The sequence below is a fragment of the Mobula birostris genome, chromosome 12 (assembly GCF_030028105.1).
Source record: "Mobula birostris isolate sMobBir1 chromosome 12, sMobBir1.hap1, whole genome shotgun sequence".
In the NCBI taxonomy this organism is placed as follows: Eukaryota; Metazoa; Chordata; class Chondrichthyes; order Myliobatiformes; family Myliobatidae; genus Mobula; species Mobula birostris.
The window spans coordinates 114,860,833-114,880,890 of NC_092381.1; the positions used below are offsets into that span (position 1 = coordinate 114,860,833).

Here is a 20,058-nt window from a genome sequence, read left to right on the forward strand (position 1 = left end):
TTCTTCTGTCGCTTTTGTTCGCCCTTTCCTTTCATCCCTCTACTTGCTTGTTTAACCTTCATTGACCCTTGGTAACCCACAGGTTGTTGTTACTTTGCACGTGGGCAGGAGGAGTGAGCTCCAGTGACGCTCAGTTTGCCGATGGGTGAGACCAGAGTTCGAGACCTAGTTTTCGGTGTTCTGTTGCCAGAATCAGAATTAATCTCACTGGCTTTTGTCGTAAAACTTGCTGTTATGAGGCAGCAGTACATTGCAATATGTAATAAAATGACTTTTTTTTGTAAAAAGTTAATTTAAGTAATTAGTTGTAAATAAGTAGTACAAAAAGAGAAAAAAAGCAGCGAGGTGGTGTTCATGGTTCAGTGTCCATTCAGAAATCTAATGGCAGAGGGGAAGAAGCTGTTCCTGAATCACTGAGTGTGTGTTTTCAGGCTTCTGTACCTCTTTCCTATCGGTAACAATGAGAACAAGGCATGGCCTGGGTGATGGGGTCCTAATGATGGATGCCACCTTTTTGAGGCATCGCTCCTTGAAGATGTCCTGGATGCTGTGGTGGCTGGTGATCATGATGGAGCTGACTGAGTTCATATCTTTCTGCAGCTTATTTCGATCCTGTGTGGTGCCCCCATCCCCATACCAGGCAGTGAAACAGCCAGCTAGAATGCTTTCCAAGATACAACTGTAGAATTTGCAAGCGTCTTTGGTGACATACCAAATCTCCTCAAACTCCTAATGAAATATAGCCACTATCGTGCCTTCTTTTTAATTGTATCGAGATGTTGGGCCCTGGAACTTGAAATTGCTGACTCTTTTCACTTCTCATCCCTCGATGAGGACTGGTGCGTCTTCCCTCGTCTTACCCCTTCTTTGGTCTTGGTGATGTCGGGTGAAAGGTATGTACTGCAACACTCCTCTGTGCCTTCTCACCACCATCGCAAATCTTGCCGACAATAGCTGCGTTGTCAGCAAATTTATCGATGGCATTTGAGCTGTGCCTAGCCACACAGTCATGGGAGTAGAGTCCGGAGCTTGAGGCCTGGTGTTCTGTAATCGGCAGGCCCTGTGGTTAATGCCGTGGATCGAGGCCCAAGGGTCACCGGGAAGTCAAGGACCATTGGCCAGATCCTCGGATCTGCAGATCTCTGTGAGTTCACTGTGGGGTCGAAGGCCAACTGTCTGTGTGCCGGTGTCCAAAGCAGAATCCAAACCTGAGTCACTGGAGCTAGGAAGTCGTAGAATATCATAAGACCACCAGATATGGGGGTAGAATTAGGCAATTGGCCCATCAAGTTTTCTCCATCATTTCATCATTCCTTCCCCATGTGTCCCTCCTCACTCAACCCATTCCTTCACCCTCTCTCCTCCATTCCCACCGCCACCATCTCTCACTCCAGTCCCCTCTCTCTCCACCCTCACAGACCCACTTCCAGCTTTCACTCCAGTCCCCTCACTCTTCATCCATCTCCACTTTCCCATTCCCCTCCCTCAACGTTCTTTCCCTCTGTTCCACTCACCCTCTCCCATCCCTCTCCCCTCCTTCCAACTTGCCCACCCTATTTCCCCCTCCTACCTCCCTCTCTCTCCTTCCTACTCCCGTTTCCCCATCCCTGCTCCCTCCTTCCCCTCACTTCCTCCCCCTCGCTCCTTCCTCCTAGACCCTTCTTTCCTACTCCCCTCTTTCCCTCGTATCTGCTCCCTCCTTCCTATTCCTCTCGCCCCCACTCGCTCATTCCCCCTCATCACCTCCCCTTTCCCCTGTCCCTGCTCCCCCTTACCCCTCCCTCCACACTTCCCTTTTTCCCAGTCCCTGCTCCCCCTCCTCCCTCACTCCTCCCTCCTTGCCTCTTTCCCACTCCCTTTTTCCCTGTCCCCTCCCACTTGTTCCTTCCCCTTCCCTCTCTCTGCCCCTTCTCACCCACCCTCCCTCCCCCCTCATTCCTTCCCTTCCTCCCCTACCCTGCCTGTTTCCCCCCTCCCTCCCTCCCTCTGCCCTGCCTTCTCTCCTCCCCTCCCTCCCTGTCTCCTCCCCTCTCTCTCTGTCTCCTCCCCCCTCCCTCCCTCTCTCTCTCTCTCTCTCTCTCTCCCCGCCTTGAACTTGTCCCTCGGTGTCGGTGTGTCTGAGCGCAGCGGCCGAGTGCGGGGCAGTCTCTGCCCGGATCTGCGAGAGGCGGGCGGACTTGGAGGAGGGGGCGGCCGGGGAGGAACAGTGCCGGGCACCGGGGTGGGGGTTTCACAGCCCCCGCCGCCCCACCATGTCCCGCCGCAAACAAGGCAGCAAACCGCAGCACCGCAGCGAACTGAGCCGTGAGTATTAACTCAGCCCCGAGCGGGGAGGCGGCGAGAAAGGGTCCAATTTGCGAGATGCCGGGATCCTGTGGCCGAACTATTGGCCGGAGGGGACAGAGTTAAAGAATCTGGGGCAGAAGCGAAAAGAAACGGACTGGAGGAGAGCGAGGGAAGCGAAATGTGCGGATAAACAGGTCTAGTGCGTGTTTTAACCCTCTCCGCCCCGCCAGCGCTCTGAGCCGCAAGAGCAGGTTAGAGAAACGAGCTTCGCAGGGAAACTGGTGCACGGCGTTCAGCTTCAGCGGGGTCGGATCCCTCGCCTGACTGTTTTTTTTTTGTCGTTGGGCACAGAGAAAGAAAGGGGGGATTTCAGTTCGCAAACCACACGTTTTCAGTTGGAGAATAACGTAATGACTGTCAATAAGGCAGCCGCGCGCAAAAAAATGCTCAAGTCAAAATGAGAAAGGTTGCAGCTAATTGTCAGAGAGCGACTCTTAACTCGTGTGGCGAAGTGTGGGGGGGGGCAGGGGCAGGGGAGCTTGTGGCTCCTAGGACGGGAGGGAGGGAGGGAGGGAGGGGGGAAGGAAAGCTTTGCCGATGCTCATTGTGGAGCCGACCCCAGTTTGCCGTCTGGCTCGACCTCCCTTCCCGGCCGTGTTGAATAGTGTCAGTCCCACACATGGGATCCAGGGGTCCTCTCTGTCTCACTTGCAGCAGTGGGGGCCAGATGTGTTGGTACCCAGCGGTGGCAGACGCTGCCCACCCCTCCCCGGCAGGCGAGAGTGTGCTCACACTCCGGAGTTCTCCCCTACTTCCCCTCAATGATTCCCCCCCCCCCAAGCTCTTCCCTTCCCGGAGGCCTGACGAGAAGCTGGGGTGGGTGGGTAAAGGGGATGGAGGGGAAAGCTGGGGCTCTGGGCAGGGAAGCCCGGACCGGGGCAGCGGGTCAGGAGTTGCGTGGGGTGACTGTAGAGCTGGCGGCCCAAGTTGGTGGGGAGATGTAGGGTGGAAGATTTAGGCGAGACCTTAGGGCGCTGTGGTGCCAGGTTTCACCTAACCGTCTGGAGTGATATTTGACTGAATCAGCCCCGGGTGGATTCTGCCTCCGTGAGGGCGCCAGGCAAATGCAGGGAGTTGTCACCGGTGTGACCTTTAGCCTTTTGATTGGGGGGAGAGGGAGTTGGTCAATGCCACACAGTAGCTGCCGTTCGATTGGGCCTTGCTGTGTGATTCTGTGCCTTTATAACACTGTAATAAAAGATATTAAGATTGGAGGTGGCATCTAGACCTCGAGCACCTCGCCCAATCAGGGCACTTGACCCAGAATGTTACGTCATGTGACCTGTCAATCAATTCCATACCCTCTCACGGAGACATCCAGCAGCCTGCCTTGGATTTAAACTCAAGAGATTCTGCAGATGCTGGAAATCTTAAGCAACACACACACACACATACACACAATGCTGGACAAACTCAACAATGGGGGAAATTAAATCTAATGAAGATTATAAAGTATTTATTTTTCCTGCAAGTACCAGTAAGAAAAACAATCTGAAAGTAATATATGGTGATATGTGCCAACCTTGATAACACTCAGTACTTCCTGTACCTAATAAAGTGGCCGCTGAGTGTTTGCTTGTGATCTGCTGCTGCAGTAGCCCGTCCGCTTCGAGACTGAACATGTGCATTCAGAGATGCTCTTCCACACACCACTGTTGTAACACGTGGTTATTTCAGTTACTGTCACCTTCCTGTCGGCTTGAGCCAGTCTGGCCTTTCTCCTCTGACCTCTCTCATTTTCAAGGCATTTTCACCCACAGAACAGCAGCTCGCTTGTTTTTTTTCCCGCACCATTCTTTGTAAGCTCTACAGAATGTTTGTATGAAAATCCCAGGAGACCAGCAGTTCCTGATATACTCAAACCGTCCTGTCTGGCACCAACAATCATTCCACAGTCAAAGTCACTACGCTCACATTACTTCCCCCATTCTGATGTTTGGTCTGAACAACTGAATCTCTTGACCATGTCTGCATGCTTTTATGCACTGAGGTGCTACCTCATGATTGGTTGACTAGGTATTTGCATTAACGAGCAGGTGGGCCTAATAAGGTGCCCACTGGGTGACACTGTATGTGCATTAGAATAAACTTGTTCGTATATTTATATACGGTGTGGAATAGGCCCTTCTGGCCCTTTCCGCTGCGCCGCCCAGCAATCCTCTAACCGTGCCTAATCATGAGACAATTTACAATGACCAGTTACCCTACCATTAACCGGGACTGTCTTTGGACTGTGGGAGGAAACTGGAGCACCCGGAGGAAACTCATGCAGTGGGTTTGTCCCCATCTCACTCGTGGGGAGAACGTACAAACTACTTACAAGCAAGGGCGGGAATTGAACCCGGGTCTCTGATACTGTGAAGTGCTGTGCTAACCAATACACTACCGTGCTGCTCCACTTTAAACTACTATAATGTGAGTACTGATGAGGGGTCTGATCCAAGCCGCTAACCGTTTATTCCCCGCCATAGATGCTGCCTGACCTACCAAGTTCCTCCAGCATTTTGTATATTATGCTCGGATTTAAACAATTGTTCTGCTGGTGGGGGTGGGATTATTTCAATTCAAATAATTCAAGTTGACTAAAAGAATAAAGAAGTTCAGGGGGCATTTTTTGTTGCGGTGAGCAGAGAGGTGCCAGAGCTTGGAGGTGAGGTAAGGGACTGAAGAAGCCCAGACAGATGCCCATTGGCGAAGAACTACAAGGGGAGGCGAGGTTTTTGGGGAGGAGGATGGGGGAGGAAGAGAAAATGGGAGATGCCTCACAATGATATTCTCCCCATCTTCCCCACCCTTGAACCTTGTACCCCTAAATCTTTCTGTTCCACCCCCTTCCCTAACAATGCTGCCTCCCCTCAGAGATCTTGGCCTAAGCCACAGGGGTTCCCAACATGGGCTCCACAGACAGTAACTTACTGGTATTGATCCATGGCATAAAAAAGGTTAGGAGCCCCTGAGGTAGCTGGGTGGGCAGCACAGTAGCGTAGCGGTTAGTGTAGTTATTTCATAGCGCCAGCGATCACCGACCGTGGTTCGATTCCCACCGCTCTCTGTTAGGAGTTTGTACACTCTTCCTGTGACCACATGGGTTTCCTCCCACATACCGGATGGGTTGGTGAGCTGTGGGTGCCAGAAACATGGCGACACTTGTGGCTTGCCCCAAATGATTTGATTCGATGCGAACAATACTTGGCACTGTATTTTTCATAAGGATGTGACACACAAAGCTAATCTTTAACGTCAACCATATTCTAGGGTTCTGGGCTGTTAAGGGTGGGGGTGGGGTGGGACTGGGGCAGACAGCCCAAGGCTGTCCGAGAGAGACTTAGGCTGACTCTCCCAGCTGGAAGTGAGACCCTTTGGATGAGGTCTTGTTTGTCCTCTCGGACGGGTGTGTCCAAGACACCTGGCAGAAGGGAGCTCTTCCCCAGCAGAAAGAAGATCTTGACTGTTCATTAGCACCTAGTTGTGCACAAGTTAGCAGATGTATCCCTGACTTAAGGCAGTGTCTAAACCTCAAGAAACAATTAACTGGCAGCCAAGTCTTATGATCAGGGAAAGTACTGTAGGAATGACCTGGTGGAGATACGTCTCTACTAAAGGAGGTGTAAGACGCTCCTTCTCTCCGCTAGCCTTGGGCAAGGCTAACCACCCCCCCGATTGGGATCATGTGAATCCATGGGGAACAGGTGGTGGATGGTCATATGAGCAGGTGGTGCATATCGCAAGTCCCGGTTATACGATCATTGACCCCAGGCAGACAATCTCTGAAGAGTATTGATAATGGCTGGGGTCACCCGTCTGGTAAAGACACTGCCCAGAAGAAGGCAATGACAAACCACTTCTGTAGAAAAATGTGCCAAGAACAATCATGGACCATGATCGCGGCACATAATGATGGCGGCGACTGTAGGAATGTGTGTTGGGCTGTACCGTACCTAGCAGATGCTGGAGCAGCGAGTGGGTAGAGCTCTCTCCTCTCTGTGTGACAATGAAAGTTCACCAGCTGGGAGGAAGGGGGCAGAGGGACTGTCCATTGCAGCCAGGTCTGAGGGTGGAATTGGAATTGGTTTGTTATTGTCACAAGTACTGAGATAGAGTGAAAAGCTTGTCCTGTGTACTGTTCATTACACAGTGCATTGAGGTAGTACAAGGTATAATTCAGAGTAATGTGTAACAACTCCAGAGAAAGTGCAGAGCAGGTAAACAATAAGGTACAAGTCATGACGTAGTAGATTGCGAGGTCAAACATTCATCTTAATGTACGGGCATTAATCTTACAACAGAGGGGTAGAAGCTGTCCTTCAGCCTGGTGGGACGTGCTTTCAGGCTTTTTTTATCTTCTGCCCGATGGGAGGGGGAGAAGAGAAAATATCTGGGGTTGGTGGGTCTTTGAGGCAGAATGCATGGAGGAGAGGCTGCTTTCCATGATGTGCTGAGCTGTGTGCTCAACTCTCTGCAGTTCAGAAGTGTTATATAACTGCACACTCCGTGGCCACCGAGCACAGGAGTGGTGTGGTCTTTGCTGTAACGCATCCACTTCAAACCTGGGTGTGCTGTGCAGCAGAGATTGTTTAATGTACACCAATGTTGTAACATGTGGTTATTTGAGTTATTGGTACCTTCCTGTCGGCCTGAACCAGTTTGGCCATTCTCCTCTGATCTCTGTCATTAACAAGGCGTTTTCATCCACAGAACTGCCACTTGCTGGATGCTTTTTGTTTTTCACACCGTTCTCTGTAAACTCCAGAGACTGTTGTGCAGAAAAATCCCAGGAGATCAGCAGTTTCTGAGATACTTCGCCTGTCACCAACAATCATTTCACAGTCAAAGTCACTGAGGTCACATTTCTTCCCCCATTCTGATGTTCAGTCTGAACAGTAACTGAACCTCTTGACCACGTCTGCGCGCTTTTGCGCCTTGAGTTCCTGACACGTGAATGGCTGATTAATTTGCATTTAATGAGCAGATGTACCTAATAAAGTGGCCACTGAGTGTAAATGAAGTTAATTAAGAAATCTCAGCAAGGCAGTCAGCATCTGTAGGGAGAGGAGTGGGGTTAATGCCTCAGCGGGGTGATTGGAAGGAGCCTGTTCCTGCAATAAATATGAGGTGGTGGTTTGGAGGGGACAAGTCCGACAAAGGGACTGGCGGGGCTTCCAGTGCCCCACAGTGAGGTGTGTTGGGTGTTGGCTCTGTACTGAGTGGGTGATCCGTGTACACAGTCCTGCAATACAGGATAAGGAGCGAGAGGTAAGACATCACTTCCTTTAGAGGGTGATGATGGCTGAGAGACAGAGGACCATAGAGGCCAAGATACTTAGTACATTTAATCGATAAATTATAAAGTACAAAAAATTCAAAAATTCATAAATTCAGGGTGGGCAAACAACCAGTCTACATGTGGAACATCAAAACCAGCAAACTGCAAGTACGAGAAAAAAAAAAGGAAATAATAAATAAATAAGCAATGAATATTGAGAAAATGAGATGAGGAGTTCTTGAAAGTGAGTCCATAGGCTGTTGGAACATTTCAGTGGAGTGGAGTGACATTATCCCCTTTGGTTCAAGATTGCTGAGAGGTAATAGCAATTCCTGAACCTGGTGGTGTGAGTCCTGAGGTTCACACACAGATATTAAGAGGTTCAAGTGAGGGAAGCACAGCCATATCTGTATTGAGGTGTAGAACGGTCCTGAAAGACAGAATGGCCTTTCCTCCCACCCCTGTGTTCTGCTTCTCCATAACTATTGTTTATTTGGCACTGTAAAAGTTGGAGTGCTTTGCATCTTGCAGAGCAGGTAGCCTTCTCAGCATCAAGGACATCTTCAAAAAGTGAGGACCCCATTCACCCATTGCCCCCTCTCCCCATCTCTCTCCCCCACTTCCCCTCTCCCCTCTCCCTGGCTCTCTCCCCCACCTCCCTCGCTCTCTTCCTCCCCCCTTTCACTCTCTCCACCCCCACTCCCTCACACCTGTCCCATTTGCAGACCTTGTCCACACACGAAGGTGGGCAGATGTGGCTTGGTAATCGTCCCCCAGGACGTTTCGACTAAAGCATGGCCTGGGGCCGTTCAGCTGATGCCCGTGTGTTGTGGTGTATTCTGGATTCTAATCGTTGGCGGCTCCTCGGGGGACAAAGGCCCGGATTATTGAATCTCTGTGTCTCCAGGCACAGCTTCAGATGGCCTGGGGGCCTACGGGTGCGGAGTGAGGCATCTGTGTGGATGTAATCCCATAGAACCGGGGTCCAGGGTAACATAAGACCATTCAACCCATTGTAACTGTGCTAGTTCTTTCAAAGGTCTTTCCAATCAGCCCCATCCTCTCAATCCTGATACTCTTTTTCTCCTTCGAGATTTTATTCAGCTTTAAAAATTCCTGTTAACCCTCCTTGTGCGACATCTTGAAGCAGCATATAGAACGTTACAGCAGTGTACAATTCCTTCAGCCCACAATTGATTTCACCGACGCTAAAATTAATCTAAACCTTCCCTCCCACATATTCTTCTATCACCCTTGTGCCCATCTGAGAGATTCTTCGAAGTCCCGAGCGTACCTGCCTCTATCAGGCGTCACATTTCACACACCCACCGCTGTCTGTGTGAAAAAGCTTGCCTCTGACATCCCCCTGATACTTTCCTCCGATCACCTTAAAGTTATGCCCTTTGTATTAGCCTTTTCTGCCCTGGGAAAAAGATCTTTCGCTTTCCACTTGAATTATGCCTCTTAACATTGTGTACACCTAATTCTAGAACTGGCTGTGCTCTATTTAAAAAAGAACAATTTTGCTCCATTCCTTTTTTTGTACAATTGCCTTAAATCCATTCAATTACACGTAAATGTGAGGAAATAGTTGCCGAAGCAGGCCATTTGGCCCCTCAGGTATACCCTACTATTCAAAACAACCATGCCTGCCCTTCCTCGTGCCTCTTCTCCTCTCTCCTAGTTCTCTGCAGCTCTCAATTCCCTGAGCTTTTAAAACCATGTCTACCCCCTCTTGAAATATGCACCCCCTCTTCAGATATTGAAGGGCAATCTGATAGCAGTGCAGCCAGTGTACAACTTTACTGCCACAGTGATCAGGTTCAACTCCCGCCACCCTCTGTAAGGAGTTTGTACGTTCTCCCCGTCACCATGTAGATTTCCTTAGGGTGCTCCAGTTTCATGCCACATTCAAAAGATGTACAGGTTAGCATTAGCGAGTCATGGGCATGTTGGTGCCAATGTTCCCTCTAATTTGTAATGATCAGAGTGCATAAAAATCTTGCACTGTGCAATATTTTGCCCGTTGACGACAACATTGAATAATTTCTTCAATGAAAACAGTATAAATGAGCCATTTCTAAAATCTGCGGACAAATCATCGCAAACTCCACGTTGTCAACCAGAAAAGGAAATGTGGTTGTGTACGATCATGAAATATACTTAGTATGCCAACGAGGTGGAGGGTGACAACCTTTTGTGCGCATTTTAAATTCCTTTGTGCACTAGAAGCAACGCACACCTTAAGGAGTACATTGGTTGGCGCCAGAGGCATAGTGATACTGTGGGCTGCTCCCAGCACATCCTCGGACTGTGTTGGTCATTGACGCAAACGATGCATTTCACTGTATGTTTCTCTAAGCTTGTGACAAATAAAGCAAATCTTTCCTCCATAGCTCTCTGGGGATGAGAAATGCAGAGATTCACCAATGGTCCTACACACCTCTAGTGCAAAGTAAACTTACTATCAAAGTACTTATATGTTACCTTATACTACCTGAGGTTCATGGTTTTGCAGGCCTTCACAGAGATAAAGAGAAATACAGCAGAGTTTATGAAAATCTGTACATAAAGACTGACAAACAACCAATGTGCAAATAATGTAAATTGTGCAAATTTTTAAAAATAATATTATTATTTATTAATATTAAAGGCGTAAGTTATAGAGTTCTTGAAAGTGAGTCCATAGGTTGTGAGAACAGTTCAGTGTTGTGGTGAGTGAAGTTATCCACACTGGTTCAGGAGCCTGATGGTTGTGGGGTAATAACTGTTCCTGAACCTGGTGGTGTGGGACCTGAGGCTCATTGTGGTGAGTGAAGTTATCCACACTGGTTCAGGAGCCTGATGGTTGAGGGGTGATAACTGTTCCTGAACCTGGTGGTGTGGGACCTGAGGCTCATTGTGGTGAGTGAAGTTATCCACACTGGTTCAGGAGCCTGATGGTTGAGGGGTGATAACTGCTCCTGAACCTGGTGGTGTGGGACCTGAGGCTCATTGTGGTGAGTGAAGTTATCCACACTGGTTCAGGAGCCTGATGGTTGTGGGGTAATAACTGTTCCTGAACCTGGTGGTGTGGGACCTGAGGCTCATTGTGGTGAGTGAAGTTATCCACATTGGTTCAGGAGCCTGATGGTTGTGGGGTAATAACTGTTCCTGAACCTGGTGGTGTGGGACCTGAGGCTCATTGTGGTGAGTGAAGTTATCCACACTGGTTCAGGAGCCTGATGGTTGAGGGGTAATAACTGTTCCTGAACCTGGTGGTGTGGGACCTGAGGCTCATTGTGGTGAGTGAAGTTATCCACAGTGGTTCAGGAGCCTGATAGCTGAGGGGTAATAACTGTTCCTGATCCTGCTGGTGTGGGACCTGAGGCTCCTGCACCTCCTGCTCAATAGTCATAGTGAGAAGAGGGCGTGGCCTGGATGGTAGGGGTGATTGATAATGGATTCTCCTTCCTTGCGGCAGTGCTCTGTTTCGATATGCTCAATGGTGGGGAGGGCTTTTCCTGTGACGGATGGAGCTTACATCTACCACTCTCTGTAGTCTTTTCCATTCGTGGATATTGTATTTCCAGAGCAGGCTGTGATGCAACCAGTCAAGACACTCTCCACTGTGTATCTATAGAAGTTTGTCAGAGTTTTAGGTGATTTTCTGAGGTGCTGCCCTGCCTTCTTTATGATGGTTCCAGGACAGACTCTCTGTTATGATAACACCAAGGAATTTAAAGCTTCTCACCCCTTTCCACCTTGATCCCCGAGTGAGGTCCAGCCCATGGACCTGTCTGGTTTCTTCCTCCCATAGTCGATGATTAGTTGTTTGGGTTCACCTGCTCAAAGGTCCTCGTGATTTTTGAGCAAACTCCAAACCCTCTCCATTGTGAGAAGAACCCCAATCTCTGTAGCAACTGATGACTCCAGCAAGAGGTAATTTCCAAAGCCAGGTAGCACAGGGTTGAATGTAGTGTTGCAGATACACCCTAGTGGGGGGTTTATAAAGAATCAGAATTAGGTTTAATAACACCAGCATATGACGTGAAATTAGTTAACTTTGCAGCAGCAGTCCAATCCAACACATGGTAAATAGAGGAAAAAAATAAATGAATGAATTACAATAAGTATATGTATGTATGTTAAATAGAAAAATTAAGAATAGTCATGCAAAAACAAAAAAAAAGTAGTGAGGTAGTGTTCAGGGGTTCAATGTCTATTCAGAAATCGGATGGCAGAGGGGAAGAAGCTGTTCCTGAATCGTATTAAGTGTGTGCCTTCAGGCTCCTGTACCTGCTTCCTGATGGTAGCAATGAGAAGAGGGCATGCCCTGGGTGGTGGGGGTCCCTAATGACAGACACCGCCTTCCTGGGGCACTGCTGCTTGAAGATGTGCCAGATACTATGGAGGCTAGTACTCCTGATGCAGATGACTAAGTTTACAACTCTGCAGCTCATTTCAATCCTCTGCAATAGCCCCCCCCCCCCACCATACCAGCGATGCAGCCAATTAGAATGCTCTCCATGGTACATCTGTGGAAAATTTTGAGTATTTTTGGTGACATACCAAATCTCCTCAAACTCTTCATGAAATGTAGCTGCTGTCATGCCTTCTTTGTAGCTTCATTGATATTTTGGGATCAGGACAGGTCCTCAGAGATGTTGACACCAGGAACTTGAAATTGCTCACCCTTTCCACTTCTGATCTCTCAATGAGGACTGGTGTGTGTTCCCTTGTCTTACTCTTTCTGGAGATCACAATCAAATCTCTTGTCTTACTGACATTGCAAGGTTGTTGCTGTGACACTAATCAAACAGCTGATTTATCTCACTCCTGTACGCCCTCTCATCACCATCTGAGATCCTGCCTACAGTGGTGAGGGTTGGGGGTCAGGTTTGGCTCAGTCTCACTGTTCCAGCAACCCAGGTTCAATCCCGATCCCTGGCGATGTGTCTAGTTTGTACATCCTCCCTCAAACCATTTTCCACTCCCACATCCCAAAGACGTTCACAACTGTCCTGGTGTAGATAAATGGCAGAAGGGTCAAAGGGGAGCTGATGGTTGTGTGTGTGTGTTTGTGACTTACGCACTTGGGCCCTTGGCTCCCAGTAGAGCACAGGGGATTGATGACCTCTCATCTCCCTTGTCCAAAGTTGATGGCATTGTTGGAGTTCATCAACATTTCTGCATCCACAGTACAGGGAGTTGGTCTGTACAGCTTCACCAGAGCCCTGTTGGCCAGCCGTACCCATTTCCACCTCTCTGGACGGGGACGTAGGCTCGGACTGCATAGAACACCCTGAGGGAACCCGCACAGTCATGGTGGGGGGGGGGGAAGTGCACAAATACCATACTGACAGCGTTAGGAATCATTGCTCCTGATCGGGGCTGTCTGGTGCTATAACGTGCTGGACTAACTGCTGCCCTAACCTGCCCACATAATGTCCTTCGCCCTACATTCACCGTACACCGCCATCGTGTCTGCCTACATCACCATCTCCGCAAGCGCATTTCAGGCACCCACCATTTTAATCCCCATTCCCATTCCGACGTGTTGGTCCATGGCCGCCTCCTCTGACAAGATGAGGCTACCCTCATGGTGGAGGAGCAACACCTTGTATTTGATCTGGCTAACCTCCAACCTGATGGCATAAGTATTGATTTCTTCTTCCAGGAAACAAATCCCCCCCCCCACCCCCCTGCTTTCTCTATTCCCCACTCTGACCTTTCACTTCTCACCTGCCTATCACATTCCCCGGGGTCCTCTCGGCCTTCCCTTTCTCCCATGGTCCACTCTCCTCTCCTATCAGATTGCTTCCTCTCCAGCCCCTTACCTTCCGCCCCCCCCAACCTGGCTTCACCTATCACCTTCCAGCTAGTCTCCTTCCTCCCCCCCCCCACACCTTTTTATTCTGGCGTCTTCCCCCTGCTTTTCCAGTCCTGAAGAAGGGTCTTGGCCTGAAACATCGACTGTCTGTTTATTTCCAGAGATGCTGCCTGACCTGCTGAGTTCCTCCAGCTCTCCGTGTGTCCCACTGTAGTGAGGTTTATTGTTCCTGGTGTCCTTTGCAGCCTCCCTAGAGCTGGTGGTGTGCTGGAAATGTCTGGGGGAAAAGGTTTAATTGCCTCTAGTGGGGAGGGGATTGATGAAGCTGGAAACTGGGAGGGAGTAGGGGCCAGCGGAGATAGGAAAGTGAGGTTCCTGCTCGAAGATGGAACACAGACGCAGGCACTGATTACACGGTCAGAATCAGAAACAGGTTTATTATCTGTAACTCGATGTTTTAGGAACAGACACTTCCCTCCGCTATCAGATTTCTGAATGGGCAATGAACTCATGTACGCATCCTCACTATTTATAATCCTCTTTTTCTTTTTTCACTCTATTTTTGCTCGACTTATTTATTTCATATATATATTGCTTATTGTAATTTATAGTTACTTAAAAAAGTTACGTATTGCAACGTACTGGAAATCCAGAGCAACACATAAAAAATGCTGGAGAATCCAGGTCAGCCAGCATCTATGGAAAAGAGTAGAGACGATGTTTTGGGCCGAGACCCTTCTTCCGGACTGAGAAGGAAGGGGGAAGATGCCAAAATTAAAAAAAAAGGTGGGGTGAGAGGAGGGTGGACCATGAGAGAAAGGGAAGGAGGGGAACCGGGGGGAGAGGTGATAGCCAGGTGAGAGTGAGGAACAGAAGAACAGAGAAGGAGGAGGGAAATAATTGTAATGAAAAGGAGACATCGATATTCATGCCACCAGGTTGAAGATCACCCAAAGTATAAGGTGTTGCTCCTTCACGCTGAGGGTGGCCTCATCCTGGCGAAAGAGGAGGCCGTGGACTGACATGTTAGAATGGGAATACAGATAAGAATTAAAATGCTTGGCCACAGGGAAATTCTGCTCTTGGTGGGTGGAGCAGAGGTGCTCAACAAAGCAGTCCCCAGTCTGCGTCAGGTCTCACCAGTGTAGATGAGTCCGCAATGGGAGTGCAGGGTACGGTAGTCGTCCCTAATAGATTCCCAGTTGGAGTATTGCCTCATCTGGAAGGACTGTCTGGGGCCCTGAAGGGTGGTAAGGGAGCAGGTGAATGGGCAGCCATAGCATTATCGTCGTTTGCAGGGATATGTACAAGCAGAGAGATGAGTTCGGAGGGACGAATCGACAAGGTAATCAGCGAGTGAGCGATCCTTGCGGAAATTGGACAGTGGGAGGAAGGTAAAAATGTGTCTGATGTTAGGATCCTGTCGGAGGATGATGTGTTGAATGTGAAGACTCATGGGGTGGTAGGTGAGGACGAGAGGAACTCTATCCCTGTTAAGGCAGCGAGAAGATGTACCAGTTGGTGGGTTAATTGGTCATTGTAAGTTCTCCTGTGATTAGGCTAGGATTAAATCAGAGCATTACTGGGTGGTGTGGCTGGAAGAAGGGCCTGTTCCATGCCATATCACAATAAATACCATTACACTAACTGGTATGCGACTGTGCTGCTCAGATTAATAAATAAATAGGGCAAAAAGAGTAAAAAGTAGTGAGGTAATGTCGTGGGTTTGTGGACCGTTCAGAAATCTAATGGCTGGGTGTTTAGTATTTGGCTCTTAGAATACAGATTTCAATATTTTTGGGAGATTTTTTGGGAAAATGGTGTCAAAGTTCGAAGTAAAATTTATTATCAGAGTTCATACATGTCACCACATACAACCCTGAGATTCTTTTCCTGCAGGCATACTTAGCAGATTTACAGAGCAGTAACTGTAAACTGTAAACATCAGGAACTGTAAAGTGTAAATAAACTGCAAATGCAAATATAAATAAATAACAAACATGAAGTAACAATATAACAGAGTCCTTAAATGAGTATAGCTTTCCCCTTTTGTGCAAGAGCCTGATGGTTGAGGGTTAGTAACTGTTCCTGAACCTGGTGGTGTTTGTCCTGAGGCTCCTGTACCTTCTGCCTGATGGCGGCAGTGAGACAAGAGCAAGGCCTGGTGACCTGGGTGGTGAGGAGCTTTGATGATGGATGCTGCTTTTCTACAATTCAGTACATGTCGACGTGCTCAGTGGTTGGGAGGGTTTTACCCGTGATGTACTGGGCCCACATTCACTACCTTTTGTAGGATTTTCCACTGAAAGGCACTCTTCCCACACCAGGCTGTAATTCAGCCAGTCAATACACTTTCCACCACACATCTATAGAAGTTTGCCAAGCTTTTCGATGACACGCTAAATCTCCACAGATTCCTGAGGAGTAGAGGCACTGGCGTGCTTTCTTCGCAATTACATTTATATGACGGGTCCAGGACAGGTCCTCTGAGATAGTGACACCCGGAATTTAAAGTTACTGACCCTCTCCACCTCTGATCCTCTGATGAGTACTGGCTCATGGACCTCTAGTTTCCCTCTCCTGAAGTCCACAGTCAGTTCCCTGGTCTCATTGACATTGAGTGAGAGGTTGTTGTTATTACACCCCTCAGCCGAGTTTTCAATCTCCCTCCAGTGGGCTGATTCATCACCACCCACAACAGCGGTGTCATCAGCAAACTTGTATATGGTGTTTGGCCACACAGTCACAGATGTAAAGCGAATAGAGCAGGAGGCTAAGTACACATCCCTGTGGTGCTCCTGTGCTCGTGGAGACTGTGGAGGAGATGTTTTTGCCAGTCTGAATTGACTGGAGTCAACAAGTGAGGAAATCCAGGATCTAATTGCACTGGGGGTATGGAGGCCCAGGTCTTGGAGTTTACTGATTAGTTTCAAATGTCTTGTGGAGATTGGACCAAGGGGTGTGCTTTGATTCAGGGGTGCTGGTCGTTTTGAGTTTGGGTCGATGGGACTGTCCTGGGACCTGAATCTGTCCAGTGTCTGAGCAGAAGCAGGGGAATGGATCCCAACAAGGAATAGAAGTGAACGGGTGGGCGGGGGAAGGCTGGGCAGAAGACAGATCCTTGACAGTGCTGACTCAGGTACCAAATGTTACAGGCAATGGGTTCTGTCTGCACATCTTGCTGCCAGTGCATCAAAGACCCCCTCCCAACCCAGAGATTTGCCATGACCCCATTGACCTTCACCAATTTGTAGAGATGCCTTCCGGAAAGGATCCTGTCTGGATACAACACTGCTGTGCCTAAGACCCTGAAAAACTGTAGTGCTATGGACACATCATGGGCTCCACCCTCCTCACCATGGGCCCTGTCTGTACTTCTCACTGCCTCAGTAAAGAAGTCAGCCTCATCAAAGACCCCGCCAAACCCAGGTATTCTCTCGTCTCTCCCATCATTATGATGTGGGCGATCGTGGTCTTTCCAAATCTGTGATTGCTCTTGGCAATTTTTTCTACAGAAGTGGTTTGCCATTGCCTTCTCTGGGCTGCGTCTTTACAAGAGAGTGACTCCAGCCATTATCAATACTCTTCAGAGGTTGTCTGCCTGGTGTCAGTGGGGGCATAACCAGGACTTGTGAGATACACCGGCTGCTCTTGTGGTCATCCACCACCTGCTCCCGTGGCTTTGCCTGACCACGATCGGGGGGCTGAGCAGGTGCTACACCTTGCCCAGAGTGACCTGCAGGCTAGTAGAGGGAAGGGGTGCCTTACACCTCCGTTGGTAGTGACACACATCCACCCTGCCATGGGGCAGAAAACAGGAATGCCAGAAAGCACGCCCCAGGATGATGTCCACCCCACTGATATGGGACTATTGAATGGTTCCCTATAATGATCAGGTGACTCTTGACCTCATGCTCTACCTTCTCATGGACCTTGCCCAGCCGCACTGCGCTTCCTCTGCAAATGTAACACTTTATTCTGCATCCTGTTCTTGATTTTACTTTGTGATCTTTATGGATGGCTTGTAAAACAAACGTTTTCACCGTACCTCAGCATGCGTGACAATAATAAACCGATTCGCTGATTTCTATCTGTCTCTCAACGTAGCGATGTGGCATAGGCAGGTTCAGCTCCCACCGCAGCACCCAGAGGTGAGGCTTCAAGCCCCGTTTGATAAAAACCCCAAGGAGCCTCGTACGGCCCTGACTTCTGATCTTCGTGCCTGATGGTTGAGAGGTCAAAGCAGAGACATAAAAATGTCCCACGCACCACACTAGCCACAGAGGTTATGGATTCCCCCACACACAGCACCCCACCTCACCCAGTGCCCGGGATCTTGCTGTGTACAGTTTTCTTACCCTCTTGTGCGACGTGGAGAGGAGGCAGAGGAAGGGGTGGGGAATTGAGGGAAGGGTGCAGGGAGGAGAATGTGTACAGGGAGGGCTGAGGGACAGAGAGGGGAGGATAGGGGTTGTTGAAGGGACGGGAGAGAAGGTGTGGGGAGGGGTGTGCTTGAGGTAAGTGGGGAGGAAAGGAATGGGGGCTGGAGGAGGGGGTCATGTGTGGAGGAGGTTTGGAAAGGGACAATGAGGCAGGGGGCTGGGGATGAGAGTGGAGTGCAGCCAGTGACCGGGTCTGTGCCACCTTTCCTCACAGGTGAGGACGAGAAGATGGAGGAGCTGCCGGTGCCCTCGCGGCCGGCCACCGCCCCCAGCCCGGACCTGCTGACCTGCGGCCAGTGCGGGCGAAGCTTCCAGCTCTGCCATATCCTCAACTTCATCGAGCACAAGCGGAGTGATTGCACCTGGCCGGCCCGTCTCCGGGGAGCCCCCCACGGGGGTCCGCACTCCCCGCTGGCCCAACGGGGGGACGTGCAGCCGCTAGGCGTGTCGGACGTTGTGGGAGGAGGAGCCCCCACTGGAGGCAAGTACTACTCTTTTCACTTTTTGCCCCGTGACTGCAGCAGGTAGTGCTGCTGCCTTCCAGCACCAGTGACCTGACAGCCAGGGCCGTCTGTCTGTGTGGGGTTTGTATGCTCTCCCTGTGAGCTGTCGGCTTTCCGTGTTCCAGCCATGAGCAGGGTCAGTGGGTTAATTGGCAGTGGTAAATGTTATGAGGCTCTCTGCCCCCATCACCCCTCCACCCTTCCCTTCAGGCCCAACTATTCTTCCAAAGATTCCCTCTAAACCTCTGAGATATGATAGAGGTACACAAGATCATGAGGGGTATAGGTAGGGTAAACGCAAGCAGGCTTTTTCCACTGAGGTTGGGTGGGACTGCGATCAGAGGTCATAAGTTAAAGGGTGAAAGATGAAAACTTTAAGGGGAGCATGAGGGGAAACCTTTTCATTCAGAGTGTGCTGAGAGTGTGGAATGAGCTTCCAGCACAAGTGATGTGTGCGAGCTCAATTTCAATGTTTAACAGAAGTTTGGATAGGTACATGGATCGTCATTAGGTCGCATGTGGAATTTCCAGTTGGCGGACGATTTCCCTCCACGCCGCTCTGTCCCGACACTTGTCCACAACGTCCCTAGTCTCGTCCAGCTTGGACCAATCCTTGATGTTGTCCAGCCACGTTGTTCCTTGCCTTCCTCTTCCTTTCTTTCCCTCCACCTTTCCATATAGCAAGTCCGACAAGATGTTATCTCTCCGCATAATGTGTCCACAATAAGCAACTTTTAACTTCATAATCTCCTCCAGCAACATCCATGGTCTATCAACTTCGGACAAAACCCTCTCATTTGAAACTTTCTCTACCCAGCTAATCTTCAACATTCGTTGATAGCACACCATTTCAAAAGTATTAATTCGTTTCATGTCATCCTTCTTCAGGGTCCATGTTTCTGATCCAGACCTCAGCACTGACCATACGTAACACTCAAGGAAGTGGATTCTACTTTGGATGTCTACCTTCCGATTGTGTAGTAGATCTTTTAGCTTCATGAACTGGGTCTAAGCAATACCTATTCTCCTTCTGATCTCAACTCACATCTCCCATCATCTGTCAGACAACTGCCAAGATATTCAAACTTTCGCACCTGTTCAATGTCTTGTCCCTTCACTTGTAACGATACCATCGTGAATGAGTCTTTAGTGTTTGTTTTGCTTACCACCATCGATTTTGTTTTCTTAGGGTTGATTTTTAGTCCGTAGTCAAGGCTTTTCTCGTTCACTTTATTCAGCATAATTTGCAGTTCTCATTCGCTGTCGGCTAACAAAGCGGTGTCGTCCGCTTACCTGATGTTATCCACCTTCTGGCCTCCGATTGGAATATCTGTCTCCTGATGGTCACATTCCCGAAAAATCCATTCTCCGTAGAGGTTGAACAAATCTGTCGAGCCAACACAGCCTTGCCTTATGCCTCGTTTAATACATGCCCATGGTGATAGCTTATTTTCTACCCTGACCGCCGCTTTCTGTTTCCAATACAAGTTCCTTATTTATCTGCACATTCTCCCATCCCAGATCGTACTTGTTCAACACCTCTATTACTTTCTCGTGTCTTACTTTATCAAAAGCCTTTTCATAGTCAATAAAGCATAAGTAGATGGTCTTTTGTGCCTCAAAGCATCTCTCCGTGATGTTTCTCATTGCAAATATTCCTTCCCTTATTCCTGAGACTTTACAAAAACCAAA

General features: G+C 49.1%; 1 protein-coding gene across 1 annotated transcript in view; it reads left to right on the forward strand.

The window, feature by feature from the left end:
* Nucleotides 1–2,094: 2,094 nt before the first annotated feature.
* The window catches only part of LOC140206217 (B-cell lymphoma/leukemia 11A-like), a 91,104-nt gene continuing 73,140 nt past the window's right edge, over nucleotides 2,095–20,058 (forward strand). The window contains exons 1-2 of the mRNA XM_072274540.1: nucleotides 2,095–2,304; nucleotides 18,078–18,344. Coding sequence (XP_072130641.1) covers nucleotides 2,253–2,304; nucleotides 18,078–18,344 — 319 coding nt within the window. The 5' untranslated portion in view covers nucleotides 2,095–2,252. The remainder of the gene's footprint in view (nucleotides 2,305–18,077; nucleotides 18,345–20,058) is intronic.